The 26,134-nt window shown below is 41.8% G+C and overlaps 3 protein-coding genes across 3 annotated transcripts in view; 1 reads left to right on the forward strand and 2 right to left on the reverse strand.

Annotated features, from left to right (window-relative positions):
- Positions 1-1,657: 1,657 nt before the first annotated feature.
- Positions 1,658-18,932, reverse strand: efhc2 (EF-hand domain (C-terminal) containing 2; the record flags this gene model as incomplete). Its single annotated transcript, XM_083996054.1, has 15 exons — positions 1,658-1,789; positions 4,335-4,434; positions 4,660-4,752; positions 8,158-8,355; positions 10,071-10,204; positions 10,328-10,524; positions 10,988-11,130; positions 11,253-11,418; positions 13,109-13,247; positions 14,295-14,402; positions 15,478-15,729; positions 16,083-16,306; positions 16,515-16,665; positions 17,336-17,524; positions 18,891-18,932. 15 exons carry the CDS (start codon positions 18,930-18,932, stop codon positions 1,658-1,660), a joined length of 2,268 nt encoding a protein of 755 aa, XP_083852180.1.
- An 865-nt stretch (positions 18,933-19,797) lies between these two features.
- On the reverse strand, positions 19,798-22,984 carry fundc1 (FUN14 domain containing 1). The gene is made up of 5 exons (XM_083997071.1): positions 22,920-22,984; positions 22,259-22,412; positions 21,809-21,884; positions 21,576-21,704; positions 19,798-20,630 (listed from the first exon to the last, which is right to left on the reverse strand). Exons 1-5 carry the CDS (start codon positions 22,936-22,938, stop codon positions 20,553-20,555), a joined length of 456 nt encoding a protein of 151 aa, XP_083853197.1. The 5' UTR covers positions 22,939-22,984; the 3' UTR covers positions 19,798-20,552.
- Positions 22,985-25,088: 2,104 nt separating this feature from the next.
- The window catches only part of kdm6a (lysine (K)-specific demethylase 6A), a 69,803-nt gene continuing 68,757 nt past the window's right edge, over positions 25,089-26,134 (forward strand). The window contains exons 1-2 of the mRNA XM_083997036.1: positions 25,089-25,565; positions 25,752-25,815. Coding sequence (XP_083853162.1) covers positions 25,378-25,565; positions 25,752-25,815 — 252 coding nt within the window. The 5' untranslated portion in view covers positions 25,089-25,377. The remainder of the gene's footprint in view (positions 25,566-25,751; positions 25,816-26,134) is intronic.

The following is a 26,134-nucleotide window of genomic DNA, read 5'->3' on the forward strand; positions in this document are numbered from 1 at the left end:
CAAGACAATGATGCTGGATGTGAAACAGGTGCCGAGGACGAGTCGTGATGGAAACCAAAGAGGACAGGAAATAAATCCACTCTGTCCTCTTTTTACATTTCAGCTCTAAATGTGAGAACGAGTCCTGATGATAAACACATGAGACATAAACACACACACACACTTGTTTATAGCTCATCTGCAGTGGCATGAAAAAGTATTTGCCTTCCTGATTTAATATGTTTTTGCATAACTGTCATGTTCCAGATCATCAAACTAATCTTAATATTAGACAGAGATAACCCAAGTAAATATAAATAAAATGCAGTTTTTAAATGATACCTACCTGGGTTAGCTGTTAAATCATGAACTAACTGCTAACTTTTCATTTTTTCTTGAATTTTCTTCAGATCACAGCATGATGTTTTGGTTTTTGAGATATTTTTGCCTCCTTCCCTTCATTCAAACAGGTTCTATTGAAGTGATTTCTTGATTCTACAGACACCAAACCTTCCAGTTTGATCCCTTTCTATATTCTGAAGGTTTCTACAGAGGGGTTTGTTGATATATCATTCACAGCCTGATTTATACAACATTTTATTCCTAAAAACATGGCAAAATGTGGAATTTTTTTTAGGGCTGGTGACAGTATTTTCTCATTTACAAAGTGATAAAAAGAGATATCCAAAATCCCCTCTGTAAAAACTTCTGACTCTAATATGTCAACAAAATAAAACAAGAATTTTGAAAGGGGCTTTATCCATTGTTCAGATTTCAGTCCTGGAAATGTATGAAAATTAGCGCATATTTCATTACATATATTGCCTCATTTACACATTTAAAGATCAAATTTGACAAAACTTGTAATACAAAACATATTTGTCCTAATGTAAGTAAGTGATAAACTTGGGAAGTTTCATGGTGATATCTGTTTTTACCCTATTCACCTGTAGTGTCCCCCCTTAACAATGAGGGCAATTACTTCACATAGGGCCAGGTAGGTCTGGGTAGCTATTTTTTGATAATAATCATTTAAAAACTGCATTTTATATTTACTTGGGTTATCTTGATCTCATATAAAAATTTGTTTGATGATCTTAAACATTTAAGTGTGACAAATATGCAAAAACATACAAAATCAGGAAGAGAGCAAATACTTTTTCACAGCTCTGTGTATTGACAACACTGACGGCTTCTGTGTTGTTGGTGGATGCAGTCGATATAAAACCAAGGACGACTCACATCTCGTTCATCATCGTCCATGGTGCGATGTGCCCTGTGATCATTACGTGTGAGTGTGTGAGTGAGTGTGTGAGACTGTGTGAGCTCTCTGAGGCCGGCCGGACCTGAGACAATGTGGTTCTGCTTTGCTGCCTGCTGTCTCCGAAAGGATTTCCCACCAACTCGTGTAAACACACACAAGCAGCTCCACATCTAAAAAGCATCTGTGTTCTCGTGCTTTCGCCGACAATCGCTGTCGCTGCCAAATTATTCATACGCAAGAAAACAAACTTCCCTAATCATTCACATGCGTTTTAGTTTTCACACGTCACACACACATCACGAAAACACACACACACACACACACGTGGAGGTTCTGCTGATGGATGTGTCGTGTTCTTTAATTGAAAGGGAACGAGCAGTGTTTGCAGTGTGGGTTCAACCTCCCACCGTGCGTCTACGTCGAGGCGGCGGCGGTTGTTGGGTCGCCGTGGTCGGGGGGAAAGCTGAAGACTTCCTCCAGCAGAGCAGAGTAGTTGACGTTTTTCACCGCAGCCTCGCCGGCGTCCAGGCGCACGTTGACGACAAACTGGAAAACGACAGAAAAAACACAAAGTCACCGCCGCACAACATCAGTCTTTGTTTTGCTGCTTTACTTTGCTCTTTTTTAATATTCAAACCTCTGTGTTACTCTGCTGTGTTTACTCTGCACCAGTCTACTTCTCTTGATGTGCCGGGTAAACACCACGGGCTTGTTTAAAGTTTCAGAAATGATGGCTTGCCTTTAACCTCCATTAGTCTGATTAAACCTCACACGGAAAACAAAAGAACTTCTTTTCAACACTGGAGGCCAAATGTAATTTAGCCATTTCTTGAAAGCAGGAAGCAGGAACTGGTCCCAAGATTGTTAAATATAATGAAGAGAGAGAGAGAGAGAGAGGGAGAGACGGAGAGAGAGAAAATAATGGAGGCAATGAGAAATTTGGCAACTCGACCCAGACTTCTTCTCGGAACGAGTCGGTCCGTCGGGGTCGGTGGACGTGACGCTGCTTGTTGTTCTCTCACCATCAGACACAATACGTGACACCTTCAAAGATGCATAAAGCTCAGAGGAGGAGGAGGAGGAAGAGGAGGAAGAAGAGGAGGAGGAGGAGGAGGAGGAGGAGGAGGAGGAGGAGGAGGAGGAGGGAGGAAGAGAAGGGAGGGAGGGGGGTCACCTTTGAGATTTGTAAGGAGGGGAGGAGGGAGAAAGTAAAGACTGAGTGACTAGTTTGGGCTCAGACGAGAAACAGCTGGAAACTGACAGAGGAAAATGGAGACTGAAGTAAGTAAACACACTCTCACACACACACACACACACACACACGTGTCGGTCTTTCTACAGTTGTGAGGACATTTCACTGACATAACACTCTCCCTTAACCCCGACCAGCTGGTTAATCCCAGGTCTCGGCCCGGGGACTAAAGGTGACTGGACCTTTTGCTGTGGAGCGTCTACATCTCTACTCCTCTACTTCTCTACTTCTCTACCTCAGACAGGACTCAGCATATCTTTAATTAACCCTCTGGGGGTCTATGATCCAGGGTTTTTAAGACCATCATGAATGAAATTTCACAAAATTACTTGCAAAGTAAACTGGCTGCAGGATATACTGTAAGTTGCGTGTTGGGCTCGTTTGTAGTTGTAAATATATTGAGCACAATGAAGTGACGCTGGAGCATTTTATTAAACAGGTAGCGTTACATGGGCATGAGAAAATTAAGACCTGTCTAAATGATTTAAGACTTAAACACAAATTTAAAAACAATAAAACTTTTTAAGGCCTAAAAGTTTGATTTTCAAATTTTAGACTTTTAAGACACTAATGATCACACCTGCGTCATCAGATCATATGACGTCTTCAAAACACCGTAAAAAAGACACTTGGTCGGTCACCTGGAGCGCTGCCGTCAACTTCAGTCAAAAGTGTGATTCTGAAACTCTCTCCCAGTTTTTATCTGACTTTGATTGACCACGTGAAACTGGAGATAATATATGATAGTTTTAATTTGATAGCGCAACAACATTTGCATTTTTTTCCCATATAGTTGGGAAAAAGTGGTCGAATCAGCTGATGAATATACCAGAGACGTCTGACGTGGATCGGAAATAACTACCAGATCTTATTATAGATGCTGAAAAGAAAGATACCAAGCATGGTCATGTTTAACAGACCCCTCAGTGTTAATGTTGTGTATGTTGTCATTTTCCCATGATTCAGACTTACTTCTGATCCACCACAAGCTTTTTAATTGGTGCTTTATGTCTGTAAAGCACATTATGTACAGTATATAATATAAATAAAGTCTAATATTATAATTATTACACTAACTAACCATAACAAACTAATGTTGAATCCTGACCTGGGTCTAACCTGAACCATGAAACCAAATCAAACACATCAAACGTCCCTTTGAAGTCGTAAGGACCCAAAATGTCGCCACAATAATGAGAATTTGTCAACACAACCACAGAATAATAATAGACATGTACACACACACACACACATACACGCACACACAGAGGTGGTCAAACAGGAAGGAAGTGGCTCCTTTGTTCTTCCCTCTTGCGTTTGTATCTTTTTCTATGTAATGCTGATTTAACATGCTTCACTGCAGCCAAATCTAAGCAGAACCAGGTGAGCAGCTGAGATACACACCGTGGCACGACAACAGAGGGGGGGGGGCTAGTGGACCGAATCGGTGTGTGTGTGTGTGTGTGTGTGTGTGTGTGTGTGTGTGTGTGTGTGTGTGTGTGTGTGTGTGTGTGTGTGTGTTCCTCCTCTCCTAAGTCATTTCCTGTGCACAATAAATTGTCGTCGTGCCTGTTTGACCATTCCTTCCCACACACTTCGTTCTGCTTTTGGCTCGTTCCTCCACTGAGTCATCACAGGTGGTGGTGGTGGGGGGGAGGGGGGTGAAATGTGGATTGATTTTCAATTACAACTATTTAAAAATCTGTGCACACTCACACACACACACACACATACACACACTGCACTGCGAATGCACTGACTGTACTTTCCCTGAGTCAGTCTCCTCTAAAAGAACAAAGTTGGGGAGTTGTATAAAATAATAAATGACTCGTCTCCCACCTTTAAGACGTCCTCGACCAGGGCCGGGGGGGCGGGGTGCTCCACCCAGTCGATGCCAGCCAGGAAGGCGTGGTAGTCAATCTGCTCTCCATCTGCAAACCTGCAGCAGACACACATTTCAATCAGAAACAGGTACGTGCTCCCGTGTGATGGATGTGGATCTGATCTGATCTGCTCTACTTCGTCCAAATACTGGTTCAACATATTTTTATAACGATGCCAAAAGAACCTGAGCCAGACTTTACAATCAAGTGAAAACAAATCATTCAAAAAAAAAAAAAAAACATTTTCTGATAAACAGTACGGTGATCAGTGGGTTTCTTACTTGGCGAGCAGACCTCCGAGCAGGTCCTCGGGCAGAGGGAGTCGGAAAGCTCTACAGATGGTCCGCAGCTCTGTGGTGGAGAGACGGCCGACTCTGGAGACACAGGTAGAAAAACGTTAAAGAGTGTTTTTAAAAAGCCACAAAGCTCCAGTCGTGGCGCTGTGAGTCTGGACCGACATCAGAAAAACTTTAGCGTTTTGAGTTAGAGCTTTGAGTTAGAGCTCCTCGGAGGCCAGAATCCAGTCTAAAGTGAAAATAATCCATACCTCAGGATGTTTGTATAAACACTGAGCAGGTTTCTCATCATTAGTCAAAACTTGGACACGTCAGATGAAGGAGAATATACTGTATGCCCTGAGCAGCATGAGCTGTTCTCTGTTTATGGGTGAAGCAGCTTATTGTTGTTGTGCTTTTCTTTGTTTTCTGTCACGTAACAAAGTCACATATCTGTATTACATGTGGCCCGTTTGAAATGATAATATAAATGTACGAGAGACGGAGGCTCAGGCATCAGAGAGTTCTTGGACCTCTTTATACAATCATCAGTCAAACTACGGCTCATTCTCCCTGAAAGAGTCAGTTGAGTTGTAGCAGGAGCGTTTAATGTTTTCCAGTATTGAGATAAACAAAGGTGCCGTGTTAGCTCTGATGTTTCCTGACAGGAGACCATTTCCTCTCTAATTCATAGTTTCAGCTCTTTCAGAAGTGTATAAACAAAAAGGGACATATGCTGTATAAAAAAGTTTTATATGCAGGATTGTGACTCAGAGACTAAGGTAATGGGTGTAATATTTACTGAACAGAGAAATGCCTCTGTAATATTCTTTGGTGTTTGCGTCATATGACTCATATTCTGGATTAGATTGTGATACTCGATCTTAAATAGACGGATTTGAGACGTTGCTGTTTCCAATCAGTATGAATTACCGGTTATGTATTTTAAAGATGAACTCTCCAGGTCTGGTGTCTCCTCCTCTGTGTCTCTAACCCTCCTCTCCTCCATGTGCATTTGTTTCCAACAGCGAAGCCGGTGAGAAATCAATCCATGGAGCGGTGGATAACGTTATTTATCATCTACCATGTTACCATGTGTATATCTGTGTAGTCTTATCTGTCATAAACAAGAGATTACGGGTTACGGCGATCTTATAAGGTTGGTTTTCAGCCAAGAGACGCTAGGTGGAAGGCAGAGAGCCTCCATTCTCCCTGGAACTAGTTACAAGTCATTGACTTAACCAGAACTAGGACTCTGGAGCTGGAGCTAAGGGAGCTGAGTTAAGGTAGAAATCTTGCATAGTTCCCCTTTAAATTTGCTTTCAAAATGTCAAGAGGAGATAGGATCCTCACAGACAATGTGTGTGCTGCCTGATGGCGTGAGAAGCAGCTTCCAGAGTTTACGTTTTTTGTGACGCTGCCTCCGTACAGGAAACTCATGTTGCTCTAAATGTGCCTAGAACCAATTTGCTTGGTGGAGCAGTAGTAAAAAAAAAACCCCAAGGCCTAAGAAATGCAGCCGTATAACCGCGGTGCTCAAAGTGCAGCATCCAATACTGCAGAAGCATAAAAATGTGGCATCCAGAAGTTCAGCCAAACAGCAGAAAGAAAGAGGGTTTTTTCTTAAGGAGGCCTCGTAAAGAAACCCGAGCTAATACTGCTGGTCTCAGTTCAGTTCAGGACTTTCTTTTGAATCTGTGAATCACGCAAAGCAGCTCCAGAATCAAAATACAAGAGCTGGAAATTAGCATAGCAGGAAAAAGCTGCCACTCTTAACATTATTGTATTATTTACAGAAAAAAAACAAAAAAAAAACGCCTCGAATCGAATTTGTGTGAAGACAATGTGTGCGTGTGAAACAGAGGGATGTTTGTCGTCTCAGGCCACAGTTGTTTTCCACAGCGATGCCAGACGGTTCAGAGGCTCATTCCTGTCATGCCACCTTCATTACAGGGATGTTGATGAGCAATCTGACGCTAACTGAGGGTGTCAACACGGCTATAATAAACAGACCAAGTCAGCTTGACCTTGTGGCACCGGCAGCGGTGGGGGCGACGACCCGTTTACCAAAATGTCTTCATCTGACGGGAGGGACCGGCCCCGACATGCAGAGAACAGGCATCCCACATGTGATTTTATGTAACATGAAGGAGAGGAGCAGACAGACAGACAGAAGGGAACACACAGACAGCAGCAGTGTGTGTGTGTGTCTGTGTGTGTGTCCTCTGGCTGCACAGCAACATGCCATACATACGGTGGCCTGGAGGTGCAAACCAACATTACAAAATCTGATACAAATTTACATTTTAGAAAACATTTTTACATATCATAAAACAAAATTACATTACCATAACACATTTACAAGTCCTGAAACAAATTTACATTTCAGAAAACGAATTAAAGGGACAACGAGGAGTTTTGGAAAAGCAAAGCGTTTTCACACTACATTTATGAGCCTCTGCACCGTGAAATTCTTTGACCGGCGCAAGACAGACTCATGTTTTCATTCATCAAGAATTAAAGTCAGAGGTTGGAAGACGATCACATACCGTCGTAGTTCCGACCATAAACGGCGATACGGCGGCGTTATTCTCATGACTCGCCACGAAACCGAAAGTAAAGAAATCCTGGTCGGCTCGCCCAGCATTTCCGCCACCACTAATAATAACAAAATAACGATAGAGACAAAACGATATATTTATGGAAAATGGACCCATTAACAAGTGTGGGTAGCGTAGATTCATCCACATTAACGCAAGACCTTGTTTATAACCAAATAGAAACTCCTCGTTGTCCCTTTAACAAGAAAAAAAAAACACTTTTACAAACACAGAGATGGCGGTCCCCCGTCATTACCGGCATCGGCTACGGGAATTCGGCAAATTCACATCGTCTACTGCCGGCGCTATTGCTGGCGACGGCACCGATCACTGTCCATCTTGGGTCGCCATGAACTCCTCCCGTTATCACTTCCGGTTCATCCCCAGAGTTGGTACATTCCTTTTCCGGTTGATGTTATTGTTTTGGGACTTGTAATTTTGTCTCTGTGTTTGTAAAAGTGTTTTTTTTTTCTTGTTAATTTGTTTTCTGAAATGTAAATTTGTTTCAGGACTTGTAAATGTGTTATGGTGATGTAATTTTGTTTTATGATATGTAAAAATGTTTTCTAAAATGTGAATTTGTCTCAAGCTTTGTAAAAAAGTGTTCTGGATTTAGTAATGTTGGTTTGCACCTCCAGGCCACCGTACATCCAGGTCTGTAGGGTTCATCTGGTTCCAATGCTCCACTCTCACACTGCTGGAACTAATCGCTGCTCTGAGATATGGGGCCACTGGCTGCACGATTGATGTCTTGTTGTGACGCTTTCTGCCTGTGTGTGTGTGTGTTCTGCAACAACAACACTATTTGCTCTTTGGCTAACATCTGTATGTGTGTGTGTATATGTGTGTGTGTGTGTGTGTGTGTGTGTGTGTGTGTGTGTGTGTGTGTGTGTGTGTTGCCCACTTGTGTTGGTCGTGATAAACGCAGGCCCTGGCCATGTCAGGGAAGTCTTCAAACTGCTTCTTCTTGAGCAGGTCCTGGGCGGCGGCCAGCATCAGGCCGGCGTCCACCTCGGCGGGCTGCTCCCGCCGCGAGAAGCTGCGGCCCAGAACCAGAACCTCGTGCTCCGACAGACTGCAGCCCAGGCCCGTCAGCAGACCCCTGTGGTGACACACACACACACACAACACAACACACATCACATGACCACGTCTCACAGAGTCAGAGTGTGGAGGAGATCTCTTTGATTTATTTTCTCACTTTCCTTTGAATTGGGTTGTAATTACCTGATACTGTTTGTATGTTGAAAAAGTATTAAGTCTCTATCTATCTACTGTTTCGCTTGATTTTCCTGGGTGTATACCATTATACGTTGCTTTTTAATCTCTTTTTAGTAGAGTTTTTTTTAAATGATGGGCAACGCAGGTGAATAAATAAATAAGAATACAGCAACAGGGTTCCCACTCATTTCTTAAAATCATTCTCCAGGACATTTTCAGCTGCTACAGTCTGACAGACATGTTATCACACCAAACACTAACACATCCCCCGCCCCGTCCCATTCATGATTTAGAGAAGTCTTCTTTTCCACAGTTGTACCTTATTTTGTACATTCAACCAGTTTGTTTCTATGTTTCTTCCTCTCTCAGCCCCAGAAGTCTGATCCAAAGATGTGCAGTTTGTGGCTATGACTTATCTATGAAGTAATCTTGTACATGCTTATTATAGAATAACGGCGCAAACATGTTTTTGTTTTTAAACCAAATCTATTACAGCTCTGTGCTGCTCCTCTACGTGTCACTCAGCAGGCAATACTAGAAACACTCATCAACTCAAAGTCTCTAGTTTTCTCACTTGGCACTTCTTTGGAAAATAATAATTTTCGGGGTCTGAAAAAGTCAAACAGAACTCTGGTTGATAAATACCATTATACGTTCCTTTTTAATCTCTTTTTAGAACATTTTTTAAAATGATGATCAACGCAGGTGGATAAAAAAATAAGAATGCAGAGACAGGGTTACCACTTTTTCTTGAAATAATTTTCCAGCTGCTACAGTCTGACAGACATGTTATCACACCAAACACTAACACATCCCCCATCCCATTCATGATTTAGAGTCTTCTTTTCCACAGTTGTACCTTATTTTGTACATTTAACCAGTTTGTTTCTATGTTTATTCCTCTCTCAGATGTGCAGTCTGTGGCTCTAACTTAATTTTTTACATGCTTATTATAGAATAACGCAAACATGTTGTCTTTGTTTTTAAACCAGGCCCACTCCAGCTCTGTGCTGCTCCTCTACCTGTCACTCAGCAGGTAGAGGCAGGCAATACTAGAAACACTCATCAACTCAAAGTCTCTAGTTTTCTCACGAGGCACTTCTTTGGAAAATAAAACTTTTTCGGGGTCTGAAAAAGTCAAACTCTCGCTCTGGTAGCTGATGTCGTGATAAATAATTTTCCAGGACAACTCTTCTTTCAACTTTTTTTTCCCCTCATTTTCATGCGTTTTCCATGACTGTAAAAATTGGTCCACCAGTTTTCCAGGATGAATGGGAACCCTGAGCAAATAAAACATATATATATATATATATTTAGACGGTTATCCTATTATCACATCTGCACTAAGGTTTCTCGCGGAGCTTCAGATCTCTGAAACAGACTCCAGATGATACAACCTGTACCAGGTGATCTTCACTGTGTGTGCCGCATATTTCTAACCTCATGTCAGATATTCTGGATCTGCTGTGTATGATTTGGAAGAATCACATCCAGAAGCCAGAAAGGTCTTATCAGAAGAACTTAAACTGAAGATCTTGCCCTAGCTGTGCAGACTACTCTTCTTCAGTGTGTGTTGAAGCAGTGGCTTTACTGTACCTGAAAGACTCATAGGGGATGAAGCCGGTGTGGCTGGGGTCACTGAGAGCCAGAAACTTCCTGATCTCTCTCTGTTTCTCCTCCGGGATGCAGCGTAGTTTACTGAAGATGTTTCCCACGTTGGATTTGGGAAACTTCAGACAATCACACAACAACAAACACAAACTCTTTACCAGAGGAAAACAAACATAACATGGCAGTATACGCAGCCAACAGGTGACAGTTTGAAGGTTAAGGACCTTCAGATCCCTTCGTACCTCCTCAGCATGTTTCTCCATGTAGTTGAGGGTGTATTCATCAGCATCCACCAGTTGGAAGTTGGTCTTGTTGAGGCAGAGAGCAGCTCCCACGTGTAGATCCTGGGCTTTAAAGTACTCGGACAGCTCGCTCTTGTACAGCTCCTGGCCCGGCTTCCTCACACGGCCGCGCTCCAGGAACTTACCACTGAGCACACCTGGTGCACAGCGAGGGAGAGGGAGATGAAAGCCAGTTATTATCTACTGTGTGTGTGTGTGTGTTATTTGTTTATTTGCACAGAAAATAATATAACATTTATATTTTTGACAAGATTATTAATCTCACATTTCAATATAAACTGACTTTAAATGTGTTTTACATCGAGTCCAATGTTTGGATATCTCGTTTCGGAGCCAACGCTGAGGTTTCCTGAACCTACCACATATTGATTTACATTGATGGGAACGTCTTCATCCGTGAAAAAGTAGATCCACGCACCTAATGTCATCTCTTTCATCTGATTTCAAAAGATTCTGGACGTGGGAAGTGAATCTGACAAACCTAACGTTTACCATGAGAGTCATAGATCTGTATCTCATGTCCGGGGAGCGGTTCTGGTTGGGCCGGCTTTGATCCAAAGGTTTTTTTTATTTTATTTTATTTTTTACTTTTTTTTTTACCTGAGTTCTTCTGCGGCCGTTCAAACACACTGATGGAGTCATCGCAGAGGAAGAAGGAGATGATGAACACCCTCCCTCTGTCAACCGGATCCGTGGTCACCATCTTGGCTCGGAAATTCAGCACGTTGCTCTCTAGGCCACATCTAGAGGGACGCACACAGGGACACACAACACACACACACACACCGGGGTTGGGGTCTCCCTCACACAGACACAAATACTTCAGTGTGTAACTTGATGAAACTGTGACTACAACTCCTCCAACCTGTCTTTCTCCATGAATTTCAGGAAGTCTTTCTGTGGAGGCTTGAGCAGCAGACGCTTGCAGTTGCTCAGCGAGTCCTCCTCCGAGCCGAAGCCGTTGTAGGGGGGCACGGCCCTGGGGGGTCTGGGGGACGCGGGGGCTTTGTACTGCGCCGGGGTGAAGTCCTCTGAGAGGAAGGAGGAGACAAAACAGTCAAGAGGAGGAAAGAGAGCTGGCGGCGGGACGGAGCTGGAGCCGTCAGCGGGCAGCAGGTAATCCTTCTGTGCAGGAGGAAGAGCAGCAGCCCACTGTAACCCCCCCCCCCTCCTCTCCGACCCCCCCACCCCCACCCTGAGCTGACCTCTGACTGCCCAGAGCCAGAAAGCCCCCTCCATTACAGTGGCCCGTCGCTGCTTCACCCACTGTGACTAATGCTGCAGCCCCGAGGCCGGCCCAGGGTGGAGCACACGACCACGAACCGGCTTGAGTTTCCCGCTGCTGGGGAGCAATGTGCCTCCCGTGGCCCCCGCTGTCTTTAACTGGGGGGGGGGGCTGAGTATTTAGTAATAGGTCAAATGCCCTTCGACTGAGAGGACCAGGATATCAGACAGAGCTCAGTCCAGTTTTATAAAGAATAAAAACAACTATTGCTGAGGTCATTTCTAGTTTAAAACCCTTCATTCTTATTTTGGTTATGACAGAAACTGAAAACATTGTGTTTTTCGAAACACTTAAAAGCAGAAGTAAGCGATCCGGTGGTTTCGGCTAACTTCTTGTCAGCCGATGGAGTTAGCAGTCCCCGCCCTCGTCCCTACGTCACCACATTCACGCGCATCCTTTGGCTGCACACACAGAGAGGACCGCCCCTTTATGCCGTTCTCTCTCCTCATAATTGGATAAAGGTTGTAGGAAAGTTTTCTCCTCAGCTTACAGCAGAGCAGAGTGACTGACAGACCCGTGTTTCAGACCAAACACTCTATATAAGTGATTGCTGTCGGAAGATATAACTATTTAAGACTTATATTAACACAAATATTCCGCTTACTTCTGCTTTAAAGGTCCAGTGTGTAAAATAGGGGTAAAACCTTGACAATTATTACACACTGGACCTTTAATGAAGTATTTAGTGAAAATATAACAATGGACCCAACGGTGGCTCCACTAGGTCCATCACCAAAAGGCATTGAAGGAAGAGCCAATAAACATCTTTTACAAATACGACGAACAACAGCAATAAAATGTCTTACAGTAAGGCGGTTCGAGGCCGACCCTCCTACATACAACATGTGGACTAAAAAAATAAAGGAAATATATCAAATGGAACAAATAACTTGCTCCCTGAGACTTCAGAAAGACATATTAATTTAAAGGTGTGCGTGCAGTGAGGAGCCCATATATACATTTTGAATCCATTCTTTATAATGAATCTTATCTTTTTATTATATTTTGTTTTATCTTTCTGATATTACAGTCTCTGTTTCCGTTGTTGTTTCGCTATAAGCACAACGTTGTACTGAAAATTTGAGAAAACAGCAGATAATGTGATGAACCTGATTCTGTATCTATGATTTTGAATGAAAGTTCAAAACAAACACTTGATCATCCTCCTGGACCACCGGTCTCAGATTAGTCTTGTTAGAGTGTGAGAGCTCTTGCTTGTGTTTGCTCTTACTGCCCCCAAGTGTTCACTTTATTACAATACAGGGGTAAACAACAGATGCCTGAAGATGCAAACGCATACAGAAGTGAGACGAAATAAAATGTCAAACTGCTGCTGGTATTCTTTTTTTTTTAAAATCACTTTGCTGTGAATCAGTTCGTGCTTTTTGATCAGTCATTTCTTTGACAGTAATATTATATTGTATTGGTAACGTTACCTATGCCGTATTTGGTGCGGTAGTAGTCTCTGGTGAAGTCGTCACAGTCTGAGACGAGGACTGTCCTGCCAAACACTTTCAACTCAGCTCCCAGAGTCAGATCACTGTCTTTATAAAACTGGTCCTGGACGGCTCCAGTCTGTGGGAGGAAGAGGAGGAGGAGGAGGAGGAGGAGGAGTGACAGAGTGAGGGAACAATCAGAGAGGTTGTGTATGTTTTGCTGTGTATATAATTATCCATGAGGGGTCAAATGTGTGACTGATTGATTTCTGTGTGTTGAGGTAGAAGCTCAACTCTGGACACAGGTTCAGCAGCACTGAGCCACAGTTTCATTTAAAGGCTTTTTATAACAACTTCTAAGAGGATATTCTTTAAATCTATTTTTATTCCTCCTATTCTTGTATTGATTCTTGTCAGTTTGAGTTTCTCTGCATCGTTGTGACCTTGTACTTTGACATTGCTCTCTCTTGGTCTTGATGTATCCCTTGTGTTACTATTTTGTTGTAGTTTACTTATGGTTTGGGGTCTTTGTGTTTTGTCTTTTCAATCTTTATTCTCTTTGCCTGCTCTATTTTATATTTGTGTTTTCATATCCTTGTGGTGAATCACTTTGTCACGCTGCTATATGAATTAAGTTCATCATCATCATTATTATAATTATATGTGAGTGTTTATCTAGTTATTTGAAAACTGTGGGTGTTATTCTGTTGCTGTATGATCCTCTGCTCTTCTGGGAAAGGTTTTGGTAACTTGGTTGCAGGGAGTTCATCTGATTCATCCCCAACAGCTGCATTGTTGAGGTCTGGCTCACAGTCAGTTCATGGGGGTGAGGTCAGAGCTCCGTGCAGCCACGTCAACTCCTTCCACACCAAACTCAGAAAAAACACTCGTTTATAGTTTCCTGGTTTGGTGTATGGTCTCTCAAACTGCTGTATCACACACACACACACTGTTGTCTACTTTAACACATTATGCTGTGGCATTGAAATTAATATTACCGGTAACTAAACTGAAACTATAAATAAATATTACCTGGGTGTCCCCAGTGCAGCTTGTCTTAGGTTTCCCATCAGTACAACAACAACAACCTCTGGGTTACACAACTGTCTCCCTCTCGTTTTGACCCCTGTTGATTTTTATATTTCACTTGTGGCGGCAGCATGTGTGTGGCTGAGACAGGACGTACTTTGAGGCTGTCCAGTAGGTAGCGTTTGCCTTGAGTCTGGGAGGCGAAGACATTGAGCACCGTGCGGTCTGTGACCTGCCCGGGCTGCTTGACCTGGGCCGCCAGATCCTGCAGAGAGACAACAAACAATCATAGAGAGAGGGAGAGAGATGGAGAGGGAGAGAGGGTGTTACCCGATTATCAACATTCAAAACACACTGTGGTTACATCTCAAATTCAAGCCCTGAAGACAAACTGAAGATTTAAAAACCCAAGAACTGAACCTCCGGAAGATTCTTTTCTGTCAGCTGGTGAATAACAAACCAGCCCAACGCTCCGCCCGCTAATCAGAAACAACCGAATGATTTAATTAAGAAAAGATGCCTATCTGGAACACTGGACAAATCAAAGCAAACTTAATTGGTATCTGGCTCCAAATATAAACTGGCAGAGGATCTCCTTCCTGTCAGACACAAAGCGGAGTCAGATACCGACCAAACAGAGAGGACACTGCAGGGTTAATCTCAAACTCCTCTGAACCCGCTGACAATGACATCCGTGGCATTAAAACATACAGGATTGAGTAGGATTTAATTGAACTGAATTGAGAAAGAGAGAGAGAGATGCTGACAGAATAAAGAGGCAGAGCAAAGACGTGATCTGTCATTAAGAACGTGGTTTCTCCCCATTGGACGGTGGATCCCGGTCAACCTTTAGGGCTGACATTTAATAAAAGGCATCAGAACAAACAAAATTACTGGACTGAAAACACACACACACACACACGGTTGAGGCCTGGCTGTCTTTCAAGATGAATTAGACTTCAGTCAGTAACTGGAGGAGAAAGCCAAAAGGCTTGAGGGAGACTGGATGCTGCAGCGCTCCTGTCAGACTGAATGAGGTCTCGCTGAAGGGAGGGATGGTGGGAGAAAGATTAAAAGAAGTCATCCAACCAGAAAGAGAGAGGGACTCGCCAGGTTTGGAAGAACCATCCACAAATGCAAAATTCATGCTCTCCATAAACCTTTCAGGAATTCATCCCATTTTCTGACTTTTCAGAAAAAATATTCAGGAATTTCCGGAACCTTTCAGATCCGTGTTTTATTCCTTCCTCTCCTTGAAAATGAATATTCCTCGGTTCTCTTTCCTCTCCCACGGCCCACGGCACCGTGACAAACAGCCCCCTGACCTGGCCTCGCCTCACCTTCGGTAGTTTGATGCGGTGCAGGAACTTGGACACGTGGTCTCTCCCGGAGTTCGGGGGGATGTCCTCCAGGATCTCTATGGTGTCATCAGCCAGGAAGTAGTGCAGCGTGAGCTCCCGCGGGTCGCCGTATGGGTTCTCCGCGTCCTCCCAGAAGCAGTAGAAGCGCAGGACTTTCCTGTCGTAGTCCAGGAACTGCTTCAGCGTGTCGCGCCTCTCGTACGGTCGGAGGGGCTTCATGTTTTTGTCGGCCTGGACAAGAGAAGGCCAAGTGCAAGAATGAGAATCTGTTAATGTTATCAATTCATTTTTTTTTATTATAGATAAAATATGAGCAGAATTAAATAAACAAACTATCTGAGAACAACTTGATTTGTTACAGTGAATGAAATGCTATTATTGTAGATGTTAACAGACTAAATAATGAATCAATCAAACTGGATTTTATAAAAGAACCTGAAAGATTTAGGTGAAAGGTTTTTCTCCTCAACTCCTCATTCCTTCCTGATGTGATTATCATCATTTATAATATTTTTCTTCTTACTGTGCCCTTGACTCTGCTGTGACGACGTCTAAAGAGGACAAAGACATGGGTTTGTGTGTACCTGCTCCCGGAGGCTGCTGTAGGGGTCGTCGGGTACAGTTGTGGGCTCGTTCAGACGCACCCCGAGCTTTGTGAGGAAGTTCCTTGTGAAGGAGTCACAGTCGGTCAGAGTGAACGTGCGAGAGTACAGCACCATCTGTTGGTTGATGTTGAAATGGAGGACGCTGTAGAACTGGCCATCGTTTGGGGCAGGCAGGTGGATGCGCTGCCGACGGATGAATGTTCCTGCCACAAAGAAAATCAGCACAGCAGTGGTGACAGGTATTAGAATAGTTATCATGTCCAGTGGATGTGAAGTGGATTCTCTACTCTATCTATTAACTTTGGTCAGCTGGAATCTTGAATGCAGGAAAAAGAGAAAGAACAATAAAACATTTTTGCTTTCACAAAACATTTCCTGTTTTATCACAAACAGATGAATCCCCCGTCTCACCTTGAGGGATGCCGCTGTTCTTGAACTCTGGCTCTACGACCTGTATGGTGTCGTCCTCTGGGAAGAAGTGGATCTGACACTTTCTGATTCTGTACGTCTCAGCCCGAGCCTGAGGCACAGCTTCCTGGAAGTAGGCATCAAAACACAACGCCTGGAGGGAAGAAGAGGGAGAGGATGAACAAAGTCCCCTGTTCATTCAGCCATCCTGAAGACCTGAGGGCAGCTACGAATGTGGACATTTTTAAGAACAAACTTAAGACACACCTTTTTAGCCTGGCTTTTGATTAGATTTTAGGTTTGACTATTTTCCTATCCTTTTATTTATCCTTTATTTTTTAGTCTTTTTAGTCTTGGCCCATTTATTGTATAATTTTAGTTATTTTTATCATGTCCTTGCACTTATGCTAACTTTTAGTTCCTTTTATTTATTTGGTTTTTTATCCAGTCTCTGGTGTTTCCTCACGGCAAATTGTTGAGAGTAAGATAGCGCTTCAGTTTCCTTCTTTCAAGCTAAATGAGTTTGTGTGTGTGTAGTTGCGTGACTCTGGGTTTTATTTTTGCTTTGTTTTGTCTGCTTTTATGGTGTAAAGCACTTTGAGCTACATTTCATTTGTATGAAAAGTGCTCTATAAATGAAGTCTGATTGATTATAACTATATTAGGTTAGGGTTATCAGCTGTTAGGGTAGGGTTGGTAAAATACAACCTAATTCAATCAGTCGGACATGTTGCACAGCACAGCACATCGTAAACAAAGTGTTTTCTCAGTCCATTCCAGATGACAGTGTTTTATAACCACTGATCCATATCAAGACATGTCACCTGTTTGTCAAAGGCGACCCACAAGGGCACATCATGGCCTTGTCCTTTAGGGTAGATGGAGTATCTGGATTTCATCCTCTGGCCAGGTAAAAGCTCTCCTCCAATGCCTGGCTTCTCAGATCCCACCATCACAGCCACTCCATTGGTATAGTCAAAGTGTTGGGACTTGTGGAATCTCTCCTTCCCCAGCTGTGGAACAGAGGAGAGAAAACATCTGTAAAACTTTACTGTGATGAGTATGATGCTCTATATTTCACCTGAGTAAAGATCATCATAACACACAACAATGTAATATAGCAGCATTTAAAGTTAGATGGCTGTGCTGTTTTGTGCAGTCTTGCTCTTTATTACTCACCATCTCAAACAAGCATTGTTAACAACAAAATTTGTGATGATTTTATATATTTGGAGTAAAAAAAAAACATTATTTTGTTTGTCCTGCCTTGAGTTTTTAAGGAAGGTATTTATAGGGACAACGGACGAAAACTAGCCTTGTTGATAACTCTGTTGATTAGTGGTGCACTGTCCCTATGAAATAAACTAATAAATGAAAAAAAAATTAAATGTGGGTGTTTAGCTTCCTCATCTGAAATTATGACTGCTGACTGTGTAAATGTAAATAACTGGGCCGTGTTCATGTTAATAAAAACATGAAGAACCTAGACTAACATTACTGCTGAACCTGAGTAATGTTATATACACATTACTCGGATTCAGCAGGGAACAGGATATAGTAACATTTAAAACTTGACCCTTTAATAATAATCATTATTATAAATAAACAAGGTAACCTAAAAGAATCAATAAAAATAGACACACAGTTAAACCAAGCAACAAGTAGGCACAGCAGTGCAGTTTACAGGGAGCACATGCAGTGGGCCCCTAGCATAAAAATTTAGGAGCACAAACAGAAAATTTGGGGGCGAAAATCGACTTGCAAAGCAAATATTCACATTTCCTTTTCATTCATAATCCTCATACACCTTGGCCTGCCAACTGTAACGACAGATTCCAGATTCTTTTGAGTGTTAAAAAACAAAACAAAACAAAAACAGCAAATGTAACTGGTCGCACATGTGCAAGTAGATGAAACATTCACACTGCACTGAAATGCCTCCATTTAGTGGCAGTCTGGACACCTGCAAAGTCTAAGTGGAATTACACAATACAATACTATACTAAGTCACATTTACGCTGATTTACTTTCAGTATTATGAAGCTCATAAAAACTTCTAAGAACCTCTCAGAGTTAACGTTATCTCCACTACAGACAAACCACTGATTAACTTACAGGTTGTTTTATGGTTTAACTACTGTCATGTGGCTGTAACGTTAACACAAGGTGGTTACGAGGTTAACTCTGGTTAACTATTATCTTTATCAAAGGGACATATCGGTCAGTTCAAACTGTCTGTAGTAGCACAGCTCGTTAGGATGCTACAGTCAGTTAGCAGTTAGCTAACAGCAGGAGCTCTAACTTCAAGATAAACCGACGGTGAAGTCATGTAAGTAAAGGGAATTTGTGGGAAATAAAATTAAAAAATAGAAAACTTACGTGTTTGTTGGGTGAATTCCCGGGTAGAAACGGTAAGGCCATGACAAGTCGAGTATTTTCTCCGAGTAACTTACAACTCTGCTCTGCTGCCTGAAACTGTCTAGTTATCGGTTGCCATGGAAGCGTTCCGTTTGAGCTTTGAGGTGGTCGTCTCCTAGCAACGCTCCCAACAGAAGGTGAACTACGGTCAGTAAATGTGAATCTGGCCCACAGAAACCTGTCCTCTCTGTATTTCTAGTACCATATGCAACCCAATGTCAAGTGGTGTATTTTTTTTTCCATAAAAATCTGACTATAAAGGAAAATAAATCTGAACTCCAATGTGGAGTAAATGCCATTCACATTTGCAGTGCAGCACCATGTTTCTTGACAAATTTTACATTATTTAGAAAAAAAAGATGTGTTTTTAGGATATGTCCTGCCCAGTGTTGCTGAAATGCATTAAAATTTAATTATAGAAATACAGCAAAAAATCTATTTCAATTTAATGTCTTCAGAAGAAAGTATACTTTTTTATAAGTACACTTAAATCCACTGTAGGTGTATATAAAATGTAATATTTATCATTCTTTTGTGGTTACACAATTTGACATTTTCAAGGAGTTCAGACTTATTTTTAAAAAAAGGCTCAAATGTCATTTCAAATGACGTAAAACCAACATGAATACAAAATGTACATTTACATAGATCGGATGCAAGCTTTTGAAACAATTTAAGATATTTCTGAATTTCTTTTCCAACCCTTATTTGTCACTGACCCACATATACTTGGATTTAGTTTTTAATTATGGGCACAGAGACACTGAATTAAAGTAGAATAAAATTAAGTTAGTTAACACATAAAATGTGGTAAAGATATGTTTACATCATTTCTGTAATAAAATAAATGTGAATAAATCAATTTATTTTTATATATTTTTTATTTAGTTCATCAAACATATACATAGTAGACAAACCACAGCCTTCAGAATCTAAAGCTCAAGATAATGGCTAAACAAAAATATATATTTAAAAAACAGAGATGCAGGGGAGGCTAACATAACCCATCAAACATGGAGCACCTCTAAAAAGGCATAACAATCTCATCATCAATCTATCAGCACTTCTGAATGAAATTCAAGTTTTAACCCTGAACATGATTGATTATGAAGTCTGGAATTGAAAACTACAACACTCACTGGCATCGATAATTTTCCTTTGCGACACCATCTGCCATGTGAAGGTGAATTTATATCTTCTTGCACTTGGCTGCACTGTGTTTGGCTTCGTTTTTATTACATTTCATCTCACCCTTTTCCCCCCCGTCTAGTGCAATGTTGGTGTGGTAGAAATAAATACGGTACAAAGAAATTACAACACTCTGATAAACTTAATTAATTTTGCATCATATGTGTCAGTATTTGGCCTGGAAAATGGAGTGGTTTACAAAGGCCATTCAGGTCAAACCAAGACATCCCATGCTCATATTTGTCACATGGAGGTACAGTATTGACGAAGTAGATGTGCAGCTTATGTCAAGACACATGGCCACAAGCTAATCTGAAATAGGTTTCCTGCTGTCAAAACACTTAAAACCATCCAGCAATGATTTATACTTTTTTTTTTTTTTACCTACAGCTCATGACATCAAAGAATAAAGAGACGCTTCTTCTGTGACAGGCCCTAAGACGCCAGGCCAAGCAGGAACCCTCCGATGAATCCACTTGTGACAACAATGTTTTTCTTCACAAACTCTGTGGACTGAAAAAGACAGAAAACCAGGTTGAGCTCCAATGCCACGTCGATAACTCACGTTCAAATGCATTTTCTATAGACGCCTGGCTTCAAGGTGAATGTGTCGCATGTGACTGCTGCCTGCGTGTCTTGGCACAACAGACGGAAACTAGCCTTTTGCATAAATGTTTGTTTTTAATATGCTTTGTCCCTGTGAAAAGAAAAGATACCGAGTACGGTCACTGGACCACTGATTTAATCTTTGAAAAAAATACCTTAAAGCAGAAGTAAGCGATCCGGTCGTTTTGGCTAATGCTGCGTTCCAGGCAGGCTTTTGAAACCGTAAATTACAGCTTCAAGTCACGACTTAGGACTTTGTAGCGTTTCAGGCAACCCACTCGTGTTTTTCCGACCTGTTTTACCTGTGAAAGTCACTATAACAGCCACTCGTAACTTCCGACCCGTGAACTCGTACCAGATTGAACTGGTACGACTTCACAGGTCGGAAAAACACGAGTTACGGGTTGCCTTGAACGCACCATAACGTCTTGTCAGCCGATGGAGTTAGCAGCCCCCACCCTCGTCATGGATCTATTGGTCCTCGTCCCTACGTCACCACATTCAGGCGCATCCCTTGGCTGCACACACAGAGAGGACTGCCCCTTTATGTCGTTCTCTCTCCTCATTGGATAAAACTTGTAGTATACGAGAAAAGTTTTCTCCTCGGCGCAGAGCAGAGGGACTGAGAGACACGTGTTTCGGTCCAAACACTCTATGTAAGTGATTGCTGTCGGAAGATATAACTATTTAAGACTTGTATTAACACAAATATATCACTTACTTCTGCTTTAACTCATTATAAGTTTAAAGACATGATAGAGTCATTTGTGCAGCAGCCTACACAGAAAATATATTCATACAAGACTGAAAGCTGTTTTTTAAATCACAATCAAAACATTTTTGAGGTCTCACCTTCTCAACAAATGTGTTCAGCTCTGGGCCGGCCTGATGGGTGCTCTTCTTTAACTGCTTCTTTGCTTTGTTGACATCCTTCTCTACTCTCTTCCAGTCCACTTGGATGTACCCACTGTTGTTAGCTATCTGGGGAAGGAATCACACAAATGAGGAATAGATAAAAAAAATGTTTTGTACTGTTATTCTGAACATGTGTTGTGTTTATGCCTCATCATGATGCACAAAAATACCTGCAGCAGCAGAAGGCCTCCCCCTACAGCTGTAGCAGCAACCTTTCCAACCTTCTGGAAGAGATACCCTGCACACCTACAAATGGAAAGGAGATGGAGTAATATAGAGGCTGATCTGGGATGACTTCATCTGCTTTTATAATGTCCGATATAAGGTTTGCATTGCTACAACTAAAGACTATGGGATTTGTTTTCAATACAGATTGAATAGGGAGTTTTGTATACATTTCATTACATAACAAGAAACACACTGGGTAGAGAAGAGACATGAGACAAATCAAGGTCACAGGAGCCATATTTGATTTACTTAATCAGCACTGGGCTGTTCCTGAGTCATTCGAAAGCTTCTGTGTTTCTTATATATGACATTCATAGGCAGATAACAAAGTAGTGGAGTTAACGAGGGGCACCTGAAGGCAGCATGATGCATTAGAGGGTCAGAATACCTACCATCCACTCGCTCCTCCTATGGCTATCTGTGTGGCCACCGAGTATTTCTCCGCCACCGGCCCAGAGTTGCTGCCGAAGACGCGGTTCCACCATCTCTGGCGTTTGGCATATTCTGTCAGATCTACCACTTTGTCGTAAATCTCCTCCTCCACTTCTATTTTTACATGCACAGAAAAAACAAAAAACATTCAACATCCAACAGACTGTCTATAAAAGGCAACACGACCATATTAGGTTTATCTGCCATAGTGCGACAACTGTTAACAAACTTAACACAGCATCGTCACTGGACATGGACAGGTGTTATATTATAACTACATAACATCACATATCAGTCCAAATGTTGACTGTAGACGAGTTTAAACACAGCAGAGGTTGCTAACGATAACTTCGCTGTCGTATGTATGTGATCGGAAGTTGTCAAAGTTGAGAGGCCCGACAGTAAGTTAGCTGCAGACAAGTGAAGCTAAAGGGACAGAGGAAAAGTTAGCAACAACACGCTGCGTCTATACTCTGGACACACACACACTCTGCTCCAAACACACACAACTGTCAGGCTAAAAGTTACCAAACACGTCCGGTGGGTGATTCGTGCGAAGAGAATCAGTCCGTGAACCGGTTTTTTAGACAGAGATGTAATTAGTTTTGTAGGCCTGCTTACCCTTTTTGCGGTTCGCCATTTTGGAGCACGTCGGTCTTTCCCCTCAGCTGCCTGCGCGTCTGACGTCATTTGCATAATTTTAACGGTCAAAGTAAAAGAGAAAGCAAAAACAAGGAAAAAGCCAACAAAACTTTTATTATCAACCTTATTATTTTAATGGCAAAATTTCATATTCACAAATGTAAGTTCATTAAAAAAAACCCTTCCTTTACTGCTTTTAACGGTGAGCTCAAGCTTTTCAAACAACCAGAAAGCGATTAAGACTATAATATATGAAAACTTGAACATTTTTTTGTAAACTGATAAATCCCCCCTGGCGTATAATATAAATGTGCTTTATTAATTGCATTGTACCATGAAAAACTGTTTTTGTATTGTGAAACAAAGTTTTGAATAAAATAAAATAAAATAAAAAGTAAAAGAGAAAGCAACTTCACTGTCACATGCTGGACTGAAATGTCCCGGTACATTGACTATGATTTTTCTCTATGCTGGAAAGGTGGTTTCCACAAAAAAAGAAAAGAAAAAAGAACAACCTTATTTATAGCTTTTGGAAAGGAAACTGAACAGTACATTCAAGGTATATCTGACTCTCACGACAAAAAAGCTGCTAGAACTTTTCACTTGTGCTCATATCTAATATCTTTATTTGAAAACTCCCCCTGACTCCTGTTTAATTATGTGCATTGTGTAATAATAACTACTCTTGTACTTTGATGCAGTTATCAATAAAGATTGGTTTAAAAAAAAAAAAGGAAACTAAAAGGTGAGCAGGTATGAAGCATAGACTGTATAAATAAAGAATAAAGTATGAAGCATATAATAATAGTCATAATAATAAAACAAATAATGATTATTAATATGATAACAAGAAGAAGAACCAGTGTCAACGAGAACAATAATTGAACAGGTGCAGCAGTTTATAAATATAAATATTGTATTGTTATGTTCATTTGTATAGCAGACATGCTGCAATACATGCATGAAAACTAGTCCATGTAGGCTACATTGTACAGCAAATAAATTCAATTCAATTAAATTCAATATCTTTATTGTCCACAATGTGGAAATTTGTCTTTGGCTTCACCACTTACAGTACGCATAAAACCACATAAAATACAATACAATAACACATAATAAATAGCATAGCAAAAGAGTAAAAGAGTAAAAAGGTGATATACATAGCTCCAAAGTGTCCTGAAATGCAAAGTTATCACTATTTCTGTTACTATAAAGGTATCTATTCCTATCTTATTTTAGTTGTATATGCCACTATACATAACTGTGTGTGTTTAATTGCCCCTGATGGACAAATAAAGTTTTATTGAATTGAATTAAAAGTGAGCAAATAATATCAAGTGTTAGGTGATCTGCAGTAAACTCGTGTGGTGCAAAAATACATAGTTGTTTAGTAAACATTGACATCACCTCCTTCCCCTCTTTCTTTTGCATTTGTTGTTCTTCCTTATTTTTTTGTATATTTGTGTAAAGGTGGATGGGGATTTGTGTAAATGACAAGTCAACATGTACACACATACACATGTTAAATGACTGTATTTTTTAATATATAAACTGTAAAGGCAGGTATGAGACAGTGGTGAAGAGTCAGAGAACCAGTGTTTTGTTGTTGATATTTTCAGCAGACATATTGATGCATATGTAGAGTATAGAAATACCTTCACTTTTACTGACAGACAGCCTATTGTACTAGTGATTGTCAGTTTTGTAGTTGAGGGTAACATTTTATAAAATCACATCAATGTTAGATCTATCTATCTATCTATCTATCTATCTATCTATCTATCTATCTATCTATCTATCTATCTATCTATCTATGATAAACTATATTTGTGCAACGTTGCAACAAACATCCTTGACAGCCGCCCCCCCTCATAGAAAAGTGTGACGGCTATTTTGACCAATGGCGTGCCTTAGAATACAGTTACGTAATCATAATATAGCGCCAGCAACCTATCGCGCGACTTGAGGCGGGACTTGGAAGCCCGTTCGGCGTGTGCGTGCGCGTGTTCGTCCGTGTGTGCGCTGGAGACAGTCACGTGGCCGCGGACTCTGGCCGCTGATTGGTCGGCGGCGACCAGAGGGCGTGCCCGACGGCGGTGGCGGCGGCGGCGGCGTGCGTTTGCCTCTCTGTGACACAATTACAACAACTTTGAGCCGATGGTTGGGGAAGTTTGCGATATTACCAAATAACACTCACTCCTAAAATCCCAACATTTACATCAACTTCATGCATAAATTGGCACTGGAATACACGCTGTGTTTCGATGTACAATGAGGAGTGTAGAAGGTAATTTGAAGGGATCATTTCCTTGAGGATTTGGCAAGATATTACGCTACGCCCCGTTTTTTAGTCCTGGATAGGTGTGCAACACTTTCGTTGTTATTGCGTTTTTTGCCGGAGTTGCTCGGTCCCGTTGATCTCCTCCGTCTCTTTCCCATGAAATCGTGCGGAGTGTCGCTCACCACCACCGCCGCCGCCGCCGCTGCCCCTGCTGCTGCTGCCGCTGCTGCCCGGACTCTCGGTAATGACGAGGAGAAAATGGCGTCGGGAAAAGCGACTGAAATCGAAGAGGACTTTCCGAAGCTAACGGCGCAAGAGAAAGAGAGCCTGGTCGGACTTGACAGGTTAGACGACGATTTGTTTTGCTTCCTTTTTTTTTTCAATTTTAATTTTCCTTCTCGCAGTTTAAAAACAACAAATGACCAATACCCCCCTCCCCACCACCACCACCACTACCACTACCACTACCAAGTAATAATACGGAACCACTGTGTATGTGTGTTTGTCTCTCTCTGTCCTCTACTTTGCAGTTCACTGTTTGGATTTCATGGGCTTCAAGAAGATGGCGCCAGAACGAAGGCCTTGCTGTTAAAGGTATGGAGCAGGAAAAAACACAGTCAAACTGTCGCCTCTCTCTCCGTTATCTTCCTCCTCTGATGATTACTGCATATCCCACCTGAAATAAGTGGTACAGACCTCCTCCAGTCCCAACGACACCACCAGCCAGGCTGGCCGTGACATACACACACACACAAGCCTCCCACAAAAAAAACTTTGAAGCTGAACCACTGACTGACTATTTATTGCAAGCAGCTTTTCCAGTTAGGGACGTTATTATTATTATTATCGTCACTCACTCCAAACACCATCATGCATCATGCAACGTCCGCACTCACTGACTCACATCATAAAA

The sequence above is a fragment of the Trachurus trachurus genome, assembly GCF_905171665.1.
Source record: "Trachurus trachurus genome assembly, chromosome: 21".
In the NCBI taxonomy this organism is placed as follows: Eukaryota; Metazoa; Chordata; class Actinopteri; order Carangiformes; family Carangidae; genus Trachurus; species Trachurus trachurus.

What these genes read in the sequence shown, in the direction of transcription:
- fundc1 (XM_083997071.1), bottom strand. An exon ending in GAGGCCTTCTGCTGCTGCAG is followed by an intron (nt 21,705 to 21,808) that starts GTATTTTTGTGC and finishes TTCCTTCCCCAG; the next exon opens with ATAGCTAACAACAGTGGGTA. An exon ending in TGAACACATTTGTTGAGAAG is followed by an intron (nt 20,631 to 21,575) that starts GTGAGACCTCAA and finishes TGTCTTTTTCAG; the next exon opens with TCCACAGAGTTTGTGAAGAA.